This window comes from Mangifera indica, chromosome 5 (assembly GCF_011075055.1).
Source record: "Mangifera indica cultivar Alphonso chromosome 5, CATAS_Mindica_2.1, whole genome shotgun sequence".
In the NCBI taxonomy this organism is placed as follows: domain Eukaryota; kingdom Viridiplantae; phylum Streptophyta; class Magnoliopsida; order Sapindales; family Anacardiaceae; genus Mangifera; species Mangifera indica.
In genome coordinates this window covers 19,779,371-19,796,104 of record NC_058141.1, presented here as the reverse complement: position 1 = coordinate 19,796,104, position 16,734 = coordinate 19,779,371, and the positions used below count along the sequence as shown (strand labels likewise).

General features: G+C 32.3%; 2 protein-coding genes across 3 annotated transcripts; both read right to left on the bottom strand.

Annotated features, from left to right (window-relative positions):
• Nucleotides 1–1,361: 1,361 nt before the first annotated feature.
• LOC123216983 (polygalacturonate 4-alpha-galacturonosyltransferase) lies at nucleotides 1,362–6,098 on the bottom strand. 2 transcript variants are annotated; one of them, XM_044637704.1, is made up of 11 exons: nucleotides 5,781–6,098; nucleotides 5,499–5,665; nucleotides 4,850–4,884; nucleotides 4,654–4,713; nucleotides 4,393–4,530; nucleotides 4,204–4,261; nucleotides 4,079–4,122; nucleotides 3,591–3,925; nucleotides 3,097–3,454; nucleotides 2,302–2,889; nucleotides 1,362–2,023 (listed from the first exon to the last, which is right to left on the bottom strand). In XM_044637704.1, the coding sequence occupies exons 2-11, from the start codon at nucleotides 5,647–5,649 to the stop codon at nucleotides 1,748–1,750; spliced, it is 2,043 nt and encodes a 680-aa protein (XP_044493639.1). In that variant the 5' UTR covers nucleotides 5,650–5,665; nucleotides 5,781–6,098; the 3' UTR covers nucleotides 1,362–1,747. The 2 variants fall into 2 exon arrangements, with proteins under 2 accessions (XP_044493639.1, XP_044493638.1); XM_044637703.1 differs by having other exon boundaries at nucleotides 5,756–6,097.
• A 1,034-nt stretch (nucleotides 6,099–7,132) lies between these two features.
• LOC123215716 (histone deacetylase complex subunit SAP18) lies at nucleotides 7,133–9,893 on the bottom strand. Its single transcript, XM_044635924.1, has 6 exons — nucleotides 9,721–9,893; nucleotides 9,404–9,436; nucleotides 8,829–8,939; nucleotides 8,142–8,237; nucleotides 7,650–7,724; nucleotides 7,133–7,568 (listed from the first exon to the last, which is right to left on the bottom strand). Exons 1-6 carry the CDS (start codon nucleotides 9,829–9,831, stop codon nucleotides 7,536–7,538), a joined length of 459 nt encoding a protein of 152 aa, XP_044491859.1. The 5' UTR covers nucleotides 9,832–9,893; the 3' UTR covers nucleotides 7,133–7,535.
• Between the last annotated feature and the right edge of the window lie 6,841 nt (nucleotides 9,894–16,734).

Here is a 16,734-nt window from a genome sequence, read left to right as displayed (position 1 = left end):
ATTCATTTATATAATAACATTATTTACCCTGACAATAATATTGTTTTTCCAGTTTTGAAACTTTTAGTGACACTATGAAACTGTAACCAACTCAAATTAGATATTATTGGAGTTGAGCTCGAACCAGCCCTAGGCTCGGATGAATCCACCCCTGCTTAAAATTACTGAATTGTGTGGCAACTGAAAGCAAATAATAAATATAACAGAATTGACCGGTCCACAGGAGACCACAAAAGGCAACCAACAAGTGGTGGGTGTATCAAAATTCCCTGGCCCTGCTAATAAAAGTTGATGCCCAGGTTCCCAATACTTGACCTACGCGCATAGATCTTTTACACAGACAAGAAGATTCTGAAGACAAACAACACTCTTTATATTTACTCTGATTTTTGCCCCAAAAAAATTGTGACTCCCGTACAAACTGGTTAATTCTGAAGGCATTGACAAGGCTTCCACTGTCCATAAAATAATTATAATGGGGAGCAGAGAACCGATTCTCATAGAATAAAATCAACCATCCACCTATCTGCCTTAGTGTTTGAGTTTGGATTCAATTGACAAGTAAAACTATGATCCGATATTGATTCCCTAACTTTAAATGTCTGATAGAAAGAGCAGGTCCAGCTAATGTAAGTGTTCTAGAAAGGAAGTCAGTACTAGTAGCCAGAATCAAATCACAACCAGAGAATAAGCGAGATCGCCAGTCCTAAAATGGCAATTCTTTGAGGTGCTGGTTAGAAAATATCAACATGGATTTTTCAAGACTTGGAAAAAGGTCCAGAATACACGTTTCCTTCAGTTGGGTTGTTTTCTTTACTTCCCAGCAACTTATTTAATTTTATTCAAAAAAAAAAAATACCATAAAAAAAAATACCATCTTTTAGGGAACTTAACAGCAATGACAAAGCTAAAAACTGATTCTTAAATGGCACCAATTGCCAGAATTTCAGTGCGACATGATAATCTAATTTTCTGGCCAAAACCGCCACCACTATGACAATAAGATCAAAGCATACACACGTGAATAGGCCTTGCACCGGGACTAAAAACATCCGCTTTCAACAATACAGGAAAAATTCTAAACAGAATTCACCAAGCAGTTATATAATCAACAGACAAACAATCTACAATCAAGCTACACAGATTCCTAACATCATCGGCCAGTAGAAGTTCCAGGTAATTACATGGAGATGCAAGTGCAAAATCTAAAGCCCTCAAAAATATAGGAAATAAATAGCATTTATGCATTGCCAAAGAGATCAGTATACTGAAATTTAAAGCATGATTAATAATTCATATATTGCCTCTACTGGAATTAAAATTGCTCTAAAAGTTGAAAGACAGCAAGCCCTTGATAGAAGTAAAGATAAAAAGACCTGACATGTTTTACTCTCTAAAGCAAGATCTGTTTAATGAATACAGAAAATTCACATTTATATGAGGTTTACTATTTCCTTTTCAAATTGAACTGAACTTCAACAAAAACCAAAATAGAAGATGAAAAAAATCTTATGCTGTTTCTACAGGTCAACATGGAGTTTGTTATCTTGTTTCATTGGATAAGTAAGAACGAATTTAATGAATTACAAAGAACGGTAAACAATGTGCAATAGAGAGAAGGTACATGCAGCATGAAAAATTGAACTCTTTCCCTTCTGATGCAGTAAACCAAAAGAAATTGACCCTTCAACTGTGAAGAGAGAAAGAAAGAGAGTATTTGACAGTACCTTAATTCCCATCATCAGGTTTATTCACTTAGATTACAGTTCCGAAGGTAGGGATGATCATACTTAATATACTTGGTCCAGTATGATCGATACTTTGTCATTGCCAACTCTAACCATGGTTTCATGTTACCATTATAGTGGATGACTGCTGCATTATCAATCTCTGACCGATCAACGCTAGGATTGTAACCCAGACCAAGCACATGCCATGATTTCTCAAGCGGATGAGTCAGACCATAAAATGTAATCAGTCCCGGAGGCAATGTACCCAGCTTCCAAAGTGCCCTATCTTCATTCTAATTAGGGTGAACAAAAAGAAACATTCAAAAGAATCAGCAAGTCTCAATATTAGTTTCAAAGCAATAATGATATCAGTATATAAAATCACTTTTACAGATATTGAATTAAAAGAATTAGTTTAAATAAGTTCCAAGATAAATCATGAGATGTAGAAGTTGCAGAATCTCCCTATCAAAAGTGAATAAAATCAATATTTTAGCATGCATAATTATCTTTGTAAATGGAATGAGAAAAGAAACCTATTTTTGACAGATCAGAGCATTGAAAAACTAACCATATTTTGCCACTTGTGATATATGCCAGTAATATCCTTCTTTTTCCACTCCTTAAGATCAAACATATTCATCCCATAAGCCCAACCACAAGCATTTGGATCAAAGTTTCTTGCAATATGAGGATTTGTGAAGTTTAAGTACTTGTCATAACGATGAAAGCTTTCACCACATGTTTCTACAGCACCATTCACTTTTCCATGGAGATCTACGGACCACAATTTGGTCAAGTCTTTTTGGACAACAATATCATCGTCAAGAAACAGAATTTTGTCCAACTTAGGATAGACCTGAGGAAGATAGAACCTGAGGTGGTTAAGCATTGAGAGATACTTTGGGTTACGATACTTCAGATTTGAGGCACCGGAAGAAAGAGTAGTAGGATGATCTGCCTTGAAATAATACTCTTTCATTGCAGCGGATTCAAGCTGACGCAAAACAGGGCAGTAGGATGAGTTAAGCCACTTAAATTCATCAACATTTTCCACATGAATAGTCGCCTTCCCAGGAGGGTTTATAAGAAACCACATATTCATCGCTCCAAAGTTGAGTTTATCTGTCACAAGGTGGAATACATGTTTTGAAGAATCCTGCAATACAAGAAAAGAAACATCCTATAGTCAAGATCTCGTAACTCTAAACTTCTTTTACAGGCACATGACACTTGCATAGTGGTTGGTGAACTCAGTCTCGAATGAAATTAAAGAAAATGCAAAAAAGATAAATAATTGACCAATACTTTAAACTTTAATAGAGAACACTTATGACAATATAACAGACCAAGCAGTGCACATCACCTTGGCATTCATCACTGTTGAGTTGACAACAACTGATGCAGCCAAGACATTATCAGAGAAGAGGGCATAATGATAGAGGTTTGGATTTTCCAAATTCTCACTTCTAGGAAATTTTCTCTTCTCTAGAGGAAGAAGATAGTATTCAATGGTAAGGCGCATAGACAAGCAATGGATTCCATTGGGAATTGTTTTCGCAGCTAACTGACTCAGAAATGTGCTCTGTTTCTTTAAGCTTCTAACTTGTTCATCTGCTGTTTGAAGCATTGCTCTCAGCTTTCCAGTAACCAATTTACAGTCGTACAGTTGCTCTCTTGCTTTTGACAGAACTTGGCCCATTGCTTTAATTTTTTCAGGTGCACTACAAGCGTATAACATGTGGAATAAAACAAATTAATAGGTGATAGAACCTCAGGGAAAAATTTTAGAAAAAAGAAAAAAGAAAAATGCAAACTGAACATAATCCAGTCAAAAATAAACATCCGAAATGCAGCCACCTGTTATGTAAATCCGCATCAGTTGTTGCCTCTCCTAAAGCACGCTGACTCTCCTTGAGCCGTGTCTGTAGTTCTTGCTGTAAGTCAAGTTTGTTCTTCATCTTTGCAATACTTATATATACTCTTGCCATTATTATCTGATCTCGCATCAGCCGCACAGTAGAATCAGAATTCTCATTCTCATTTTCTCTCCTCCATATGCTGTATTTCCCCAGGACAGCAGAGTCTACAGATTTAGAGCGCTCAATGGCTGCATTTTCCAGCTTCACAATAGCTTCATCATCTTGTCGCAACAACTCAGCTGCCCGCTTTTCGCGCCTTTTATCTCTCAATTGCTGCAATATGTCTCAATGAAACAAATTTTACAACTCAGAGACTGATAAACTTACACCATCAAGATATAGAGATACATCACATCAATAAGATCCATTTAAGTGATACAAAAACCATATGATAATTAAAGCATGCAAGATATGGAGACCACTTACCCGTCGATGTTGCTTTGTAGGTGTATCAACAAATTGAGAATGATCTGCAATGTACAATCAGATCAGCCTACATGCAAGAAAGTATCAAAAAATACAATTCACCTAAACATAACAATATACATTACCAGCCAAAACATCATCACGTTTCCCCTTGGGTTTTCCTCTTGTCACATTTGCAGCTATCTGATTTGGTTTTGAACACAATAACAATCCAGAAGATCATCAGGGTCAGCAACTATAAGGTGATAAGTTTGCAGCAAACAACAATTAGAAGTGTTCACTACATTAAACAAAAACAGCTACGTTATTCTAACCTCAGAAATAGTAACATTACTCTCAACTGAAGTCTCTACCCCAACAAATCTCCATGAAGCAGACATATTGTTTTTTCTCAGAGAATCAAAACTCAAGGGGCCCAAATCAACTGTGCTAGCCTTAATAACATCAATGACCTGAAAAATTGTTAAAATAGGGTGCCATATAGTTCATAAAATTTATACCAATAAACTACAACTAAATTTTAGAAATAGGAATGCAAATAACTTGTACATAAATCTTCACCAATTTGCACTTGCCTCTTTTGAGAAAATAGGTTTAACATATTGCAACGCCAACTTTTCTCTCCAATGCACAGTCTGCATAATTCAACCAAAATTTTTCACTTAACAATTCTATTTTCATCCTTTCTATTAGCACAGGAAATAAAAGAGAAACCAGAATGTATCATCCGAAAGATGACCATAAAACAGTACATATGTTTGAACATGCTACCTGCTTGCTAGAACCACCTGCAGTACCATTTTCATCTGGAAAAAAAAGTAATATTAGTAAGTTTAAATAAATTCAGACAATCACAAAACCAAAAGAGTAGAAAAATGAACATTGATAGAACACAACAATGTAAAAAATTAACAGTTTCCCATTTATTATGATGACTGACTAATAGTATTAACAGTATTTCATTTAGATAAAATTATCTGTTGCATTAAAATTATACATACACCTTTAAATTTTAAGAAATTATATTGACTGTATCTTAGCTAAAACTTGTTTATTTGGTTGACAAGAAAATCGTTTCTAAAATTACTTCTCCATTTCATTCTTAAGTTTGTAAAATAGCTTCTACCATAATGAATTTGAAAACAAATTTAATGCATACGTAAGCTGATAAACGAAAATATAGAACAATAAAGTCGGACAGTGAGATTATCACAGTAATTCCTGTCAATTCGAGCAACTAATTTTACTATTAGAAGCAAAAACTCTTCGCAAATATGAAAATAAACATACAGATTATCGAAAAATATTCAAAACGGAAACTAAAGAAAATTTAAAATGTACGAGGGTGAAATAATTGAGATCTGAATACGCAGACTAAAAATGAAGAAATTAATTACTGAATACAGAGAATTAAACTAACCAGACGATGTAGATGAGTAAAGTCCTCCGCTGACAAAGAAAATTAACGGCATTAAAACTACAAAGAAAATCACAAGAACAATAGGCACTCGAGATCCACCGCCTTTTTTCCTGTGGAGACCTGTACCGGATAATCCTCGCCTTAACGTCATTGCCTATCAAAACCTCCTGAAATCAAGTAATCGAAAAAAAAAAAGTTAAAAGAGAGAGAGAAAGAACATGAAGAGTCTTTTGAAATAATGCGGAGATGGCAAATACAGGTGGATGAGTTGAGAGATCTTGCGAAATTGAGAGGAATTGATGTTTAATTTCACAACTATGAGTGAGAGTCGGCAGCAAAGCATCAGGCAGAAGGCGTGTAGACGAAGAAAAATGCGGATGCCAGAGGAGTGGAATATGATTGAGAGCCAAGTTGAATTTTTCAAGAATTAAGAACCAATAATGGCATGAAATGGAAGAAAACACCCGATCTTCACACTTTCGGGTTCTCTGAAATTACTCTTTTTCTTGTTCTATATGTAGGTATAACGTGTAACTACATTTTAATTCTTTAATGACGTCACATGACCGACAATAATGAAACGGCGACGTTCTTGAGTTCGCTCTTGCTCTCTGCTTTTCTTCTTTTTAAATTTGGCCGAGTACGAATTTTTGATCAAATGAAATTTTCCGCCATTGAAAATTTTATACATTTCGAAAAGGACAAATTAATAATTATAAAAATAAAATCATAAAAAATTGATAACAAAATTCTTCCTTTTTCGTTATTACTGCTCTTAACTTTTCAACTTTTATAACTGTGATTAGATTCTCTTACTATCTTTGCAGTTCAATCTTATGCACAACTTTTTATTATTATCATTTTTGTTTACCATCAACTCAGTCTAAACTTACTAGTTTTTGCTCAATATATTATTGATAAGTTTCATTTTGATTAAATTTTGTTGTTTTCATCGACATTGAGTTGTCATGTCACCTACAGAAGGTCTCAATCATATCGAATCCATACTCTTTTTTGGATGTATTTTTGTGGCCAAAATATTAAAAAAAGAAAAAGAAAAATTATAAAAAATGAAAACATATTATTTGAATGTTTAAATTAATGTCAAATGGACTATGATAAAATTGACTCTTTAACTTAAGGGTGAAACGTCATTTATCAAAGTTCCGACGGAAAACATCATTCGACCTTCAGAATCTGGAAATAGGGCCTAGAACTACCAAATTTATCACATGATAGTTTTTCATTTTATGTTACACTGCGGAATCCAAAACAATATTAATTTTCAAATATTATCATTCATTGAAATCTTAGTTTAGTTTCACTGTTGCATCTAATTAACAAGACCATCTTTATCAATTTCCAATTAAATATATAAAATTAGTGCAGTATCAATCCAAGCTAGTGCAACCAGCAGAACCACTGACTCAAAAGAGTGACTAACAAAGGTAACTAGGCCTAAGGGCTCATCATTAATAATACTTGCCCATATTTGAACCGAATCCGATCAAAGTTCAGCTCAAACTGAAAAACAATACCACCAGAGAAGATGAACAATAATGTTGAAAAGTGTGCACTTATGACCAAGAAAGAAGAATCTCCGGAGAAAATAATAGTACGAGAAGAAAAGAAGATTCATCATCAAAACAAACTTGGAAGTTAATATTGATCATGAATTAAACTCGAGTTTAACTAGCTAAAATTGTTTCACTTCGATTTTGACTATGATCATAGTTAAGATGTGATGATGTAAGAACATTTTAATCAAGTTTTCAAGCTAATTATACCCTCTTAGTAGGGGTTCTGTCAATCACTTTTACACTCCAGAGATAAGAAAAATCTTCTATCACGGCCAATTTCTTTCTTAATGTTCTAGATACTTCACTCACTACGGTATCAACACATCTTAATAAGACCCCATACACCTCAAGCACAAGGTGATGCCAAAGACCAGCAAAAATTGCACACAAGGCCTTCCAAGATAATCTTTCACAATCACGACAACCAATGTAAAAGAGTCATCACAGTTGAAAACTCCTACAGAATCGCCACATCCAAGTAGTCTCCAATCTGAATAAGAAGATATATGAAGTTTACGAAAGAAAATGAAATATAATCAAAACAGACAACATAAAAGGCAGCTTGCTTTACCTCAAAGCCAAGTTCAGCCAATGTTTTCCCATCATCTAATCGCCTTCCATTTCCATACGATAAGGTCTTCCCCACCTTCACAAACCATAAGCAAAATCACATCATTGGCGTAACCACATCTCAATAACAATTCATTCCAACATTACAAAGTTATCAACTACTTCTGCAAAATACATTCTGTCTTCACTACCAACATCAATTCAGTCCATACGAATAGTAAGGTGAGTATAAAATTTCACCAATTGATCGCGCTAACTTGCCACAAAAATGTGCATGAAAATTAGCCAATTGGTGATCCTGGAACTTTTTCACCCCTCTCAACTTATATGCTCCTGGGCTTTGCTTAACCAAGCCTAATAGTCTCTCTAGCTTCTTTTCTAGGTTTTACTAATGAATATAATTAACTTTAAAACTTTTCTACAATTTGACTTGTCAACAAATTAACAAACCAAGACAAACATAAGAAAGAGGTTTATAAGGAAAGAGAGAAACCTCTCTCAGCACAAAACGACCATTCTTATCAGGATACACAAAAGCAAAAGACAGTCTTGCATCTCTTCTTCTAGCAGCTGATGCTACTTCTTTAACCTGTAAACGAAGTAAGAAAATTAACGCAGCTGAAATAGCTAGAAAATATTTCTGGAAAATGTATATATATATATATATATATTAGATTGCCAACAACCAAGCGGAGGCAAGGCAACCAGAACATACTCATCCATTTCAAGTTCGCAATATTGAGTAACCATTTCAATGTGATAAGAATATGAAGCAATAATAGTGTTATAATGTCAATAAGAATTTACTGGTTCTCTCAGGGCACACTCCTGTTTTAATGCCTATACATATAGGTCTGCATTCTGAGCAAGATAGCATACAAGCATCTACATCAAGATTAAAGAAACCCTACATCGTTCTAATATCACAGATATAAACCATGAACTCTGGAAAAACTCTCAAACAAGTTACCATAATCTGAACAACCCTCAGGTTCATTTCATGAAATCCATCAGCTTCATATTTTATCTCATAGAATCTAGATGCACAAGATCCTATAGAAGATTTTTAAGTTAACACAAGTCCTTCAACACACCAAGACAAAGAGAGGGAGAGATTAGGGGAAGAAATGAGCGAATGGAAAAAGATTGAAGGGAGATCCAAAACACTGTGCCAACATACCAGATCAGTTAACTCGCAGAGGTTAGCATCCTTCCATGTATAAATTTGAACCTCATCCTTAGGCTCCTTGCCTCTCACTGCAAAATCCTCCCTGGAATGATGACCCCCAATCTGGAGAGCTTTCAATAGGTATGTCAAAATGTAACTTTTACATAGAACACAAAATCACTATGCATTGAAAAAAATGAAGAGAAAGAAAAATAGTTACAAAAATAAAAAATGGCCTTATCATTTCCCAAGCTGTCATTCAAGGCAAAGAAAAAGGTGTCTAGAGGAGAAAAGGGCGTGTATACACATAATCTTCAACCAATTGATGAATAACAGGAGCTAAAAAAATACACCCTAGGGTTCATCAACCATTCCAGTTAATACAAAGTATATATGTATTGCTAACTGTAATACATACGAAAATAATAACAATAAGCATGAGGAACCAACGAGTAAGAGCTAAGAACGTGCAGAGCAATGAATAACCCACACTTTAAATAGCAAGAATTAAATTTGGAGGACAAGAACCCGTGTTGATATCAAAGAAGCCAAAAAAGCACATTTCAGAAACATTAAAGCAGACATACCTTAGTAAAAACTCGAAGCAATAAAGGACAAGTCTGCAATACAGAGGAAAGAAAATAAAAAGCATATTAGCATGCATATTGCCTTACAGAGCTTAATGAATCTTTCATTTTAAAAAATAATAATCTAAAGACAACGAGACTGGTACCAGAACAATGTTGTCGCTAAAAATTAACACTCCAGATTATCTAAATCGCAATAAGTTTCAGAAGGCAGATTAGAAATTCAACAAGTACATTACATTAAGAACCTACATTTCAAAACCCTAAAATAAAAAGCATATGAAATAAATCTTAAGATAAGATTAGAGAGAGAGAACCTTCTCTCGATCGACGGGGTCGAAGCGAGGACGAGGCTGTGGAGGGCCCCTAGCAGAAGGATACATCGGCCTGCCTCCTTCTCTCCTTCGTGTTTCGGTTACTCCCGCCATCTCTCCAAATTTCCGTTTGACTCTTCTTAGAAGTTTTATAGGGCTGTCGTCTGTACCTCCCAAAAAAATCTGAGCCAATGATAAGGTGTTTTGCTCGCTCAACAAACGTTTTGGGCCATTTGGGTTTCCAAGATCAGCCCAATAAAGACTTTACTAAAGTTAGTAACAGGTCTTCATTCTCTTACAGACTCACCCATCGCATTTGAATTTTTGAAAGTACGTTTGTGACATGAACAAAAACAAAAAAAATTGAGTAAATCTATATTTTCCACCAACGTTTGGCTAAATCACACTTCTGCACACAAAATTTTTAAACTTCAAACACCAACCCAAAACTCGATTTCGTTAGGAGAAAAAAAAAAACTGCAAAGGGCATGAACATCATTCCTTTTCCTAAAATTTGAAAAAAAAGATAAAATAAAATTGTCAAAGCAAATCATTAGATCTCGTTACAACAGATGTGATAAGTTTAATTTACACCTAAAAAGTTGTGATTTTATCAGGTTGCACCTCTCGATGTAACTTTAATCCATATCGCACTTTGGTTACAATTTTAATCATTGGCTCACACATTTTTCGAATACAAACCTTAACTGGCATGATCCAAAAAAATCATACTTCTTTTGTGTAATTTTGACATTGGATCTAATCATATCACCAAATATCATAATTAGAAGCAATATGGTAATTTTATAAAAGTACCATAATTAAAGATAATATTGTTTACCTATTTAGTATTGTTTAAAATCATTCTGAATAGACAATTAGATAAATATATGTATGTATATGTTAAAAAATTTAAATTAAAAATAAAATAATATTTAATTATAAATATTTTTTATATTCACACGTATACGTATTAATCTATTCTTTCTTACTTTTTAGGTTTATTGTCAATTCACTTTTTTGGGTTTCGTGCCTCAAAAGTAGGGATGACAACGGGGAGGGGATCTCAATCCCCGTCCCCATCCCCGTAGAGGATATCAATCCCATTCCCGATCCGTCCCCGCTACGAGGATGAAAATGATTCTCATCCCCTCCCCGTAAAGAAAAATTCTTTCTTCATCCCCTCCCCATCCTCGCGGGGAAAAATTCCCTCCCCGTACCGCAAAAAAAAAAAAAATTTATCTTCTAAACACAATATAAATATATTAAATAATATAATTAAAATTAATCTACTATTTCAAATTTCACAAATATAATATATTAACTACTTTAATATATACAACAAAAACCTAAATAAATTTGAAAAACATAAATAATTTAAAACTATAAAAAATATATTAATATTTTAAATAAATATATTAATATAAAGGGGTAGGGATGGGGGTGGGGAGGGGGCGGGGAGGGGACAGGGTATCCCCATCCCCGGCCCGTCCCCAATTGCGGTGATTTTTTTCATCCCCATCCCCGCCTCCTTCCCTCTTTCTGTCGGGGAATCCCCTCCCCGTTAGGATTGGGGAGGGTTTGAGCCCCTAAAATCAGATCTAAATTATCATCTCTACTCAAAAGTATTAAACTTCCAAATATGGTCAAACCGCAAAATCAAAATGTCAATTAACAAGTCTACTTAAAGAAGCCTTTATTTAATTTTCAACTTAATTTTTTTTTTCAATCAAGAAACTCACTCAAGTTAGATTATCATTTTTTAGATTGAATCAATTACGTTGAATAAAATAAATCTCAAATTTAATAATTTATTCTATAACTATTGAATCAGATAACTTGAAAGTTTGATATTAATATACTATAAGAAGAAACTTAAATATATATTCTCTTATACATAAAAAATCTTATTTTATCACTCAGATTACTCTTTCACAAATGATCTAATATAATTTTCTAGTAAACACGAAAGATGGAAATGTATTCATACAAGTGATGTTACCCAGGCACATGAATGACATACATAATTCTCATTCAATTTTTTTTTTTTTCACTTACAAATTCAATAATATTTTATATATAAATAATTGAATGTTAATGAATACAGTGATCATTAACCATTACCAAATTATTTAAAAAATTACATATATAAAATATTACTATATTTAATAAAAATTGGTTGAATAAATCATTAGTATAATTAATTGGATACAATAAAATATTATTTATTTAAATGTATCTAAGTATAATTATTCTAAAATATTGTTAAAGTTAATTATTATATTAATTGAAAATAAAAGTAATTTTATTCTAAAAATTAATAAATAATTATAGAATTATACAAAAACAAATAAAGATTAACTTGGTTATCATTTAATACCTACATAGAGGAGTTACCCTTACAATGTCATCATTAGTAATTAAATATTTAAAATTTTTGAATAATATTTTAATATTTGAACCAATCCGAAAGCATCTTTTGGAATGTTGCGACCATGAGCTTGCATTGGTGAGATTATTTAGAGTATAAAGACAATGTCACATGAATTGTCTCATTAAAGTGAAGTTTTTTGTTGGGTGGACATTGTTTGTGAAAATAACTTAAAACACGATGGTGTTGTAAGATGTATTATTATATAATAAATAATTTTAAATTAAAAATAAAATAAATAATTAAATATTAATAAAATAATTTATTTATACCTATTAATATCCATTACTTATACATGTACTATCACACAGTTTCTCCTCCTTAATTCATTATTAACTATAAAACTTAGATATTTTAAGTTTGAGATTTTAAAGGAGGCCAGATGACTATTTCCCACCCAAGATTTGATAAAACTAATAAATTTGTTATTTTTAAGTTTGGAAAAATCTGTTTTTTAATCTTTTTATGAAAACTAATCATTATTTTTAAATATTTATATTATTTTATTTAAATATTGTAATAAAAGTTCAGTCAACTTTATTTTCTCCCAAAATTTGAAATATTATTATGATATTCATATCATAATGAATTATGAATAACATTTTTGAAACCTATTAGAGAGTAAAATAATTTGATTATTTTTTTCTGTTAAAAAAAACTATTATTTGAGTTGGGTTATCTTTTTAAGTTAAATTAATTATACTAAATAAGTAAAATTTTAAATCTAATAATGAATTTTATAATTACTTTATTAGATAAATTAATAATTTAATTTAATCTACCAGATTTGGATTTTTTTTTTTTTGGTTGTTGGAGTGCCTCACTGTAGCCACCCAATCTGCTTGTTGGGGTAAATGATATGGGTTAATTGCTTGTTGGAGAACGCAATACAAGACAATTGATATCGGGGAAGTGAAACATTAAATCACATTATCGTATATGTGCATCCCCACCCACATGACCTGCATTGCCATAAAAGGATATGACCCATTGAATACAAAGCTTCTTTTTTCACTTTGTTCTCTCAGTCTCACCTAATTCTTCAACTTCAACCACCAAAAATACCAATGAGAAAATCGCTAGCTGTGTACTATTCGTTCCCTTCTCTCTTTCAATTCATTGCAAGGAAACAAAAGGAGCGTGCTCAGTGGCATAATGCACGTAAAACTGAGACGACAGTCAATGCGAAGGCCAAAAAATAGAATTTTGCATTAAACAAGCTTTATTCAGCGCAATCAAAGTTTTCTATAAACGACAAGCCCTAAATATCACTTTGAATGCTATGACTATTCATTTTTTATTGCTCAAATCTTTTCATATTTGAAACTATTTGTAGTAAACTTTGATTTTGGTAATACAGGGTGGCTTGGTTTTACACGTAGGAAAAAAAGCCAATACATGGGCAATATACGCACACGTAGGAAAACTAAATATAGATATAATCATAGTTACTCAAATTTGAATTAAATAAATTAAATTTAAATATTTAAATTTATATTCATTTAGATAAAATCTAAAAATTATATCATTTTAAAATTAAATTTTAATTTTAATTCATCAATTTGATCGACTCTTTTAAACAGGGTTTTATTAAGCTTGGTGGAGCCGCAATCCAGTCCTAAGAGTATGCCAATAATTTAGTGACAAAAATTGGCCAACCAACGTATTGAATAATTGAAATATATTTTTTCTAATAATCTTATGATTAGTTGTGTGATTTAGGGAGTGCTTTCCCCGTGGTCTGTACCTTTTGGTGCTTACAGTACAGACGCCATGACATTGATGAGTTATGAAGGAACCCAATAGTTGGAAGCGTAACGAAGACGGCACAATCAGGCGGCAAGAGGGCGACATGGAGGCCCAAGGTGATTTGATTCCTTTTGTGTTGTGAAATGTGACAGTCAAGCTAATCACGTCCACCTGATTTACTGACTTTCGAAACTGTCCGTCCATCCATCCATCCACCTAATCGAAGGGTTATTTTTGGAATTATAATCATGCGAATAACAAATTATATGATATATCACATCAATTGATAATAAATAAAGAATTAATATAATTTTTACAAGAGCTTTGGGAATTTTCAGGATTCGTGTCCTGCCGGATTTGAATACATTCAATTAGACTAATTAAAACTTTGACATGTGGGTTGCTCCAATGACACGTCAACTTTCAATCAAAATTAGATTATTAAAACTTTTTTTGTTATCTTGTTAATTAAATAAAATTACTTTAATTTTAATACATGACTAATATTATATATACAAAGTTTATAAAAAAATTATACAAATTAATATAACAATTATTTAATAATTAAAAAGACATTATGATATTAATTTATATTTTTTTTATGCATAAATTATGTATATATAATATTACTGTTAAAAATAAATACCTTAAAAATTGGTGTTAATCAATTAGATCCAAAGGCATAAATAAATAGCATTATAAACCCATATATGACAATGTAATAAGATTTTCATCCAAAAAAAAAAAACATCTTTAATTTAAATTAGTAAGATTTATTTGTAGGAATAGTTTTATTAATATCCTAGTTTATGAAATTAATTCCACGTTTATTTTCAGAGACAAAGAAGTAATTTTTTGCTTGAACATGAATTTAGAAAAAAAATTCAATGTATTATAAGCTAAAAGCCAAATCTAATTGACCAATATAATTAGTCTCAAATTAAATTCGGAGTCATTGAATTGATCTAAGTCAAAATAGATAAATAGTCTCAAACTGTTATTTAATTATCAAGTTAAAGTTAGATCGACAAGGTTATTCTCATACTGTTTGTATTGATGTCACATGATAAAAAAATGTTTTAAAATTTTAATTAGGCCAAAAGACTTATTTCTACCAATATTTAGTGTAAATTTAAATTTATATTTGCTAACTTTTGAAAATTTAAATACTTATTTATCTGTTAAATTTTATTGTTATTGTTAAAGGTAAAATTGTCATTTAAAAATTTTATTTAAACTCATATTTTAGAATCACGCTTAAATTTTAAAAAGTTTATTTAAGCTCCTTAACTTCATATTTTCTAAATTTAAAAACTGACTTTCCCTCTCTCCTTAAGTTTTGAGTTGTAAACTCTCATCTTTTTCTTATATACAAATGCTCTTTCAATTTTTTAAAAATAATAGTTGCACCCTTTTCTCTCTCTCAATTGAAACTCTTTTCTTTCTGGTGACCATTCACCATCTTCAACCATCTCTCCTCCCGTCTTCTCTCTCCTTCCTAATCACTCTTCCTTTCTTCTCTAACTGTCTTTGTCTCTAATGAAAAAGGCCGAAGAGGAAAGGTAGAGTGATTGGGAGGGAGTGGGAAGGCGAGAAAGAGAGAGCCAACGACCAGAGACTTGAAAATTTAGAGAAAAAAAGGGTGAAATTGAAAATTTTAAAAATCTGAGGGACAGTTGTATGTAAGAAAAGGATGAGAGTTTGCAACCTTAGATGAGATGACAACGGATCAAGGAGGGGTTGAATCTCATAATCCTCATCCTTGTCTCTTTAGAGATGAACTTTCACCGATCTTGTCACATTCTCGATACGGGGATCTATGTCCCCTCCCCACACAAGAAATTTCCCTCTCTTTTCTCTCTCATCCAGCAGAGAATTCCCATCCGATCCCCTACTTATACACACAAAAATAAAATAAAATATTTAATAAGTATTTGTGTATCATGGTATTAATTCAAAACTTTTAAAAGTAATTTAATATTTAGGAGTTTAGGAAATATATAGGAAATGAGATGAACTGGAGAGGAACCAACTAGGAAAAATATGGGCCAAGAACTTATTTATCTTAATTTCTGAGATTTTAATCATCTATGTTAATGTTCCTATCTTATTTCCTATAAGAATCCTTTTTCTGCTCAATGAGAAATATATAGGAGAGATCCAATTTAGAGGGGTGGAATCGTTATCCTTACATGATCTCATGACAAACACTACTATTGCCGAATTATCTGCAAACTCCATCCATTGTCCATTGACTAAAAGATGTTACAGGATGTTGCCCGATTTGTCACTTCCTAGTTTGTGATTGTTCTGGAAATTCTGAATATTTAAATTTATATAGAAGTCTCATTTTCAGAAGTTGACTGAACTTGATTAACGAATACAATGTCGTAAACACAGTTTCATAAATTACCGTAAGCAAATGCCGTTTTGAGTGTGCATGAGAAAGAAAATCACAAATGAAGTCATAAGTGATGATCATGATGCAACTTGTGACTTTTCCAATTGTATTCATTCCCACACAGGAAAGAAGGAATTAGAATTCACTTTAATGTCTATCTAGTGGATTTTGAGCGAAAGTTGGAAGAAATTGCAGCCACAGGATCTGCGTATAATCAGGTCCACTCCTCACGAAATATGCGGCATTGCCTCCACTTAGGCCACTACAATTCACACAATTGCTGCTAATTCATGTCTCAAATATTACAGTCTGTAGACCCGTATACATTCCCTTTTGTTATTAGACTTAAATGCAATTTACAATAAATCATATTTGTTTTAGAGTAATATTATGTATATTTATTTTGAATATTCAAACGAGTATATACGCATATGTG

Excerpts from the sequence above, each read along its gene's own strand:
- LOC123216983 (XM_044637704.1), bottom strand. The coding sequence starts at position 5,649 with ATGACGTTAAGGCGAGGATTATCCGGTACAGGTCTCCACAGGAAAAAA. Across the intron at positions 4,531-4,653 it reads AACCTATTTTCTCAAAAGAG|GTCATTGATGTTATTAAGGC; the intron begins GCAAGTGCAAAT and ends ACAATTTTTCAG. Across the intron at positions 4,262-4,392 it reads GTAATGTTACTATTTCTGAG|ATAGCTGCAAATGTGACAAG; the intron begins GTTAGAATAACG and ends AAACCAAATCAG.
- LOC123215716 (XM_044635924.1), bottom strand. The coding sequence starts at position 9,831 with ATGGCGGGAGTAACCGAAACACGAAGGAGAGAAGGAGGCAGGCCGATG. Across the intron at positions 8,238-8,828 it reads TCTGCGAGTTAACTGATCTG|GTTAAAGAAGTAGCATCAGC; the intron begins GTATGTTGGCAC and ends CTTCGTTTACAG. Across the intron at positions 7,569-7,649 it reads TGGCTGAACTTGGCTTTGAG|ATTGGAGACTACTTGGATGT; the intron begins GTAAAGCAAGCT and ends CTTCTTATTCAG.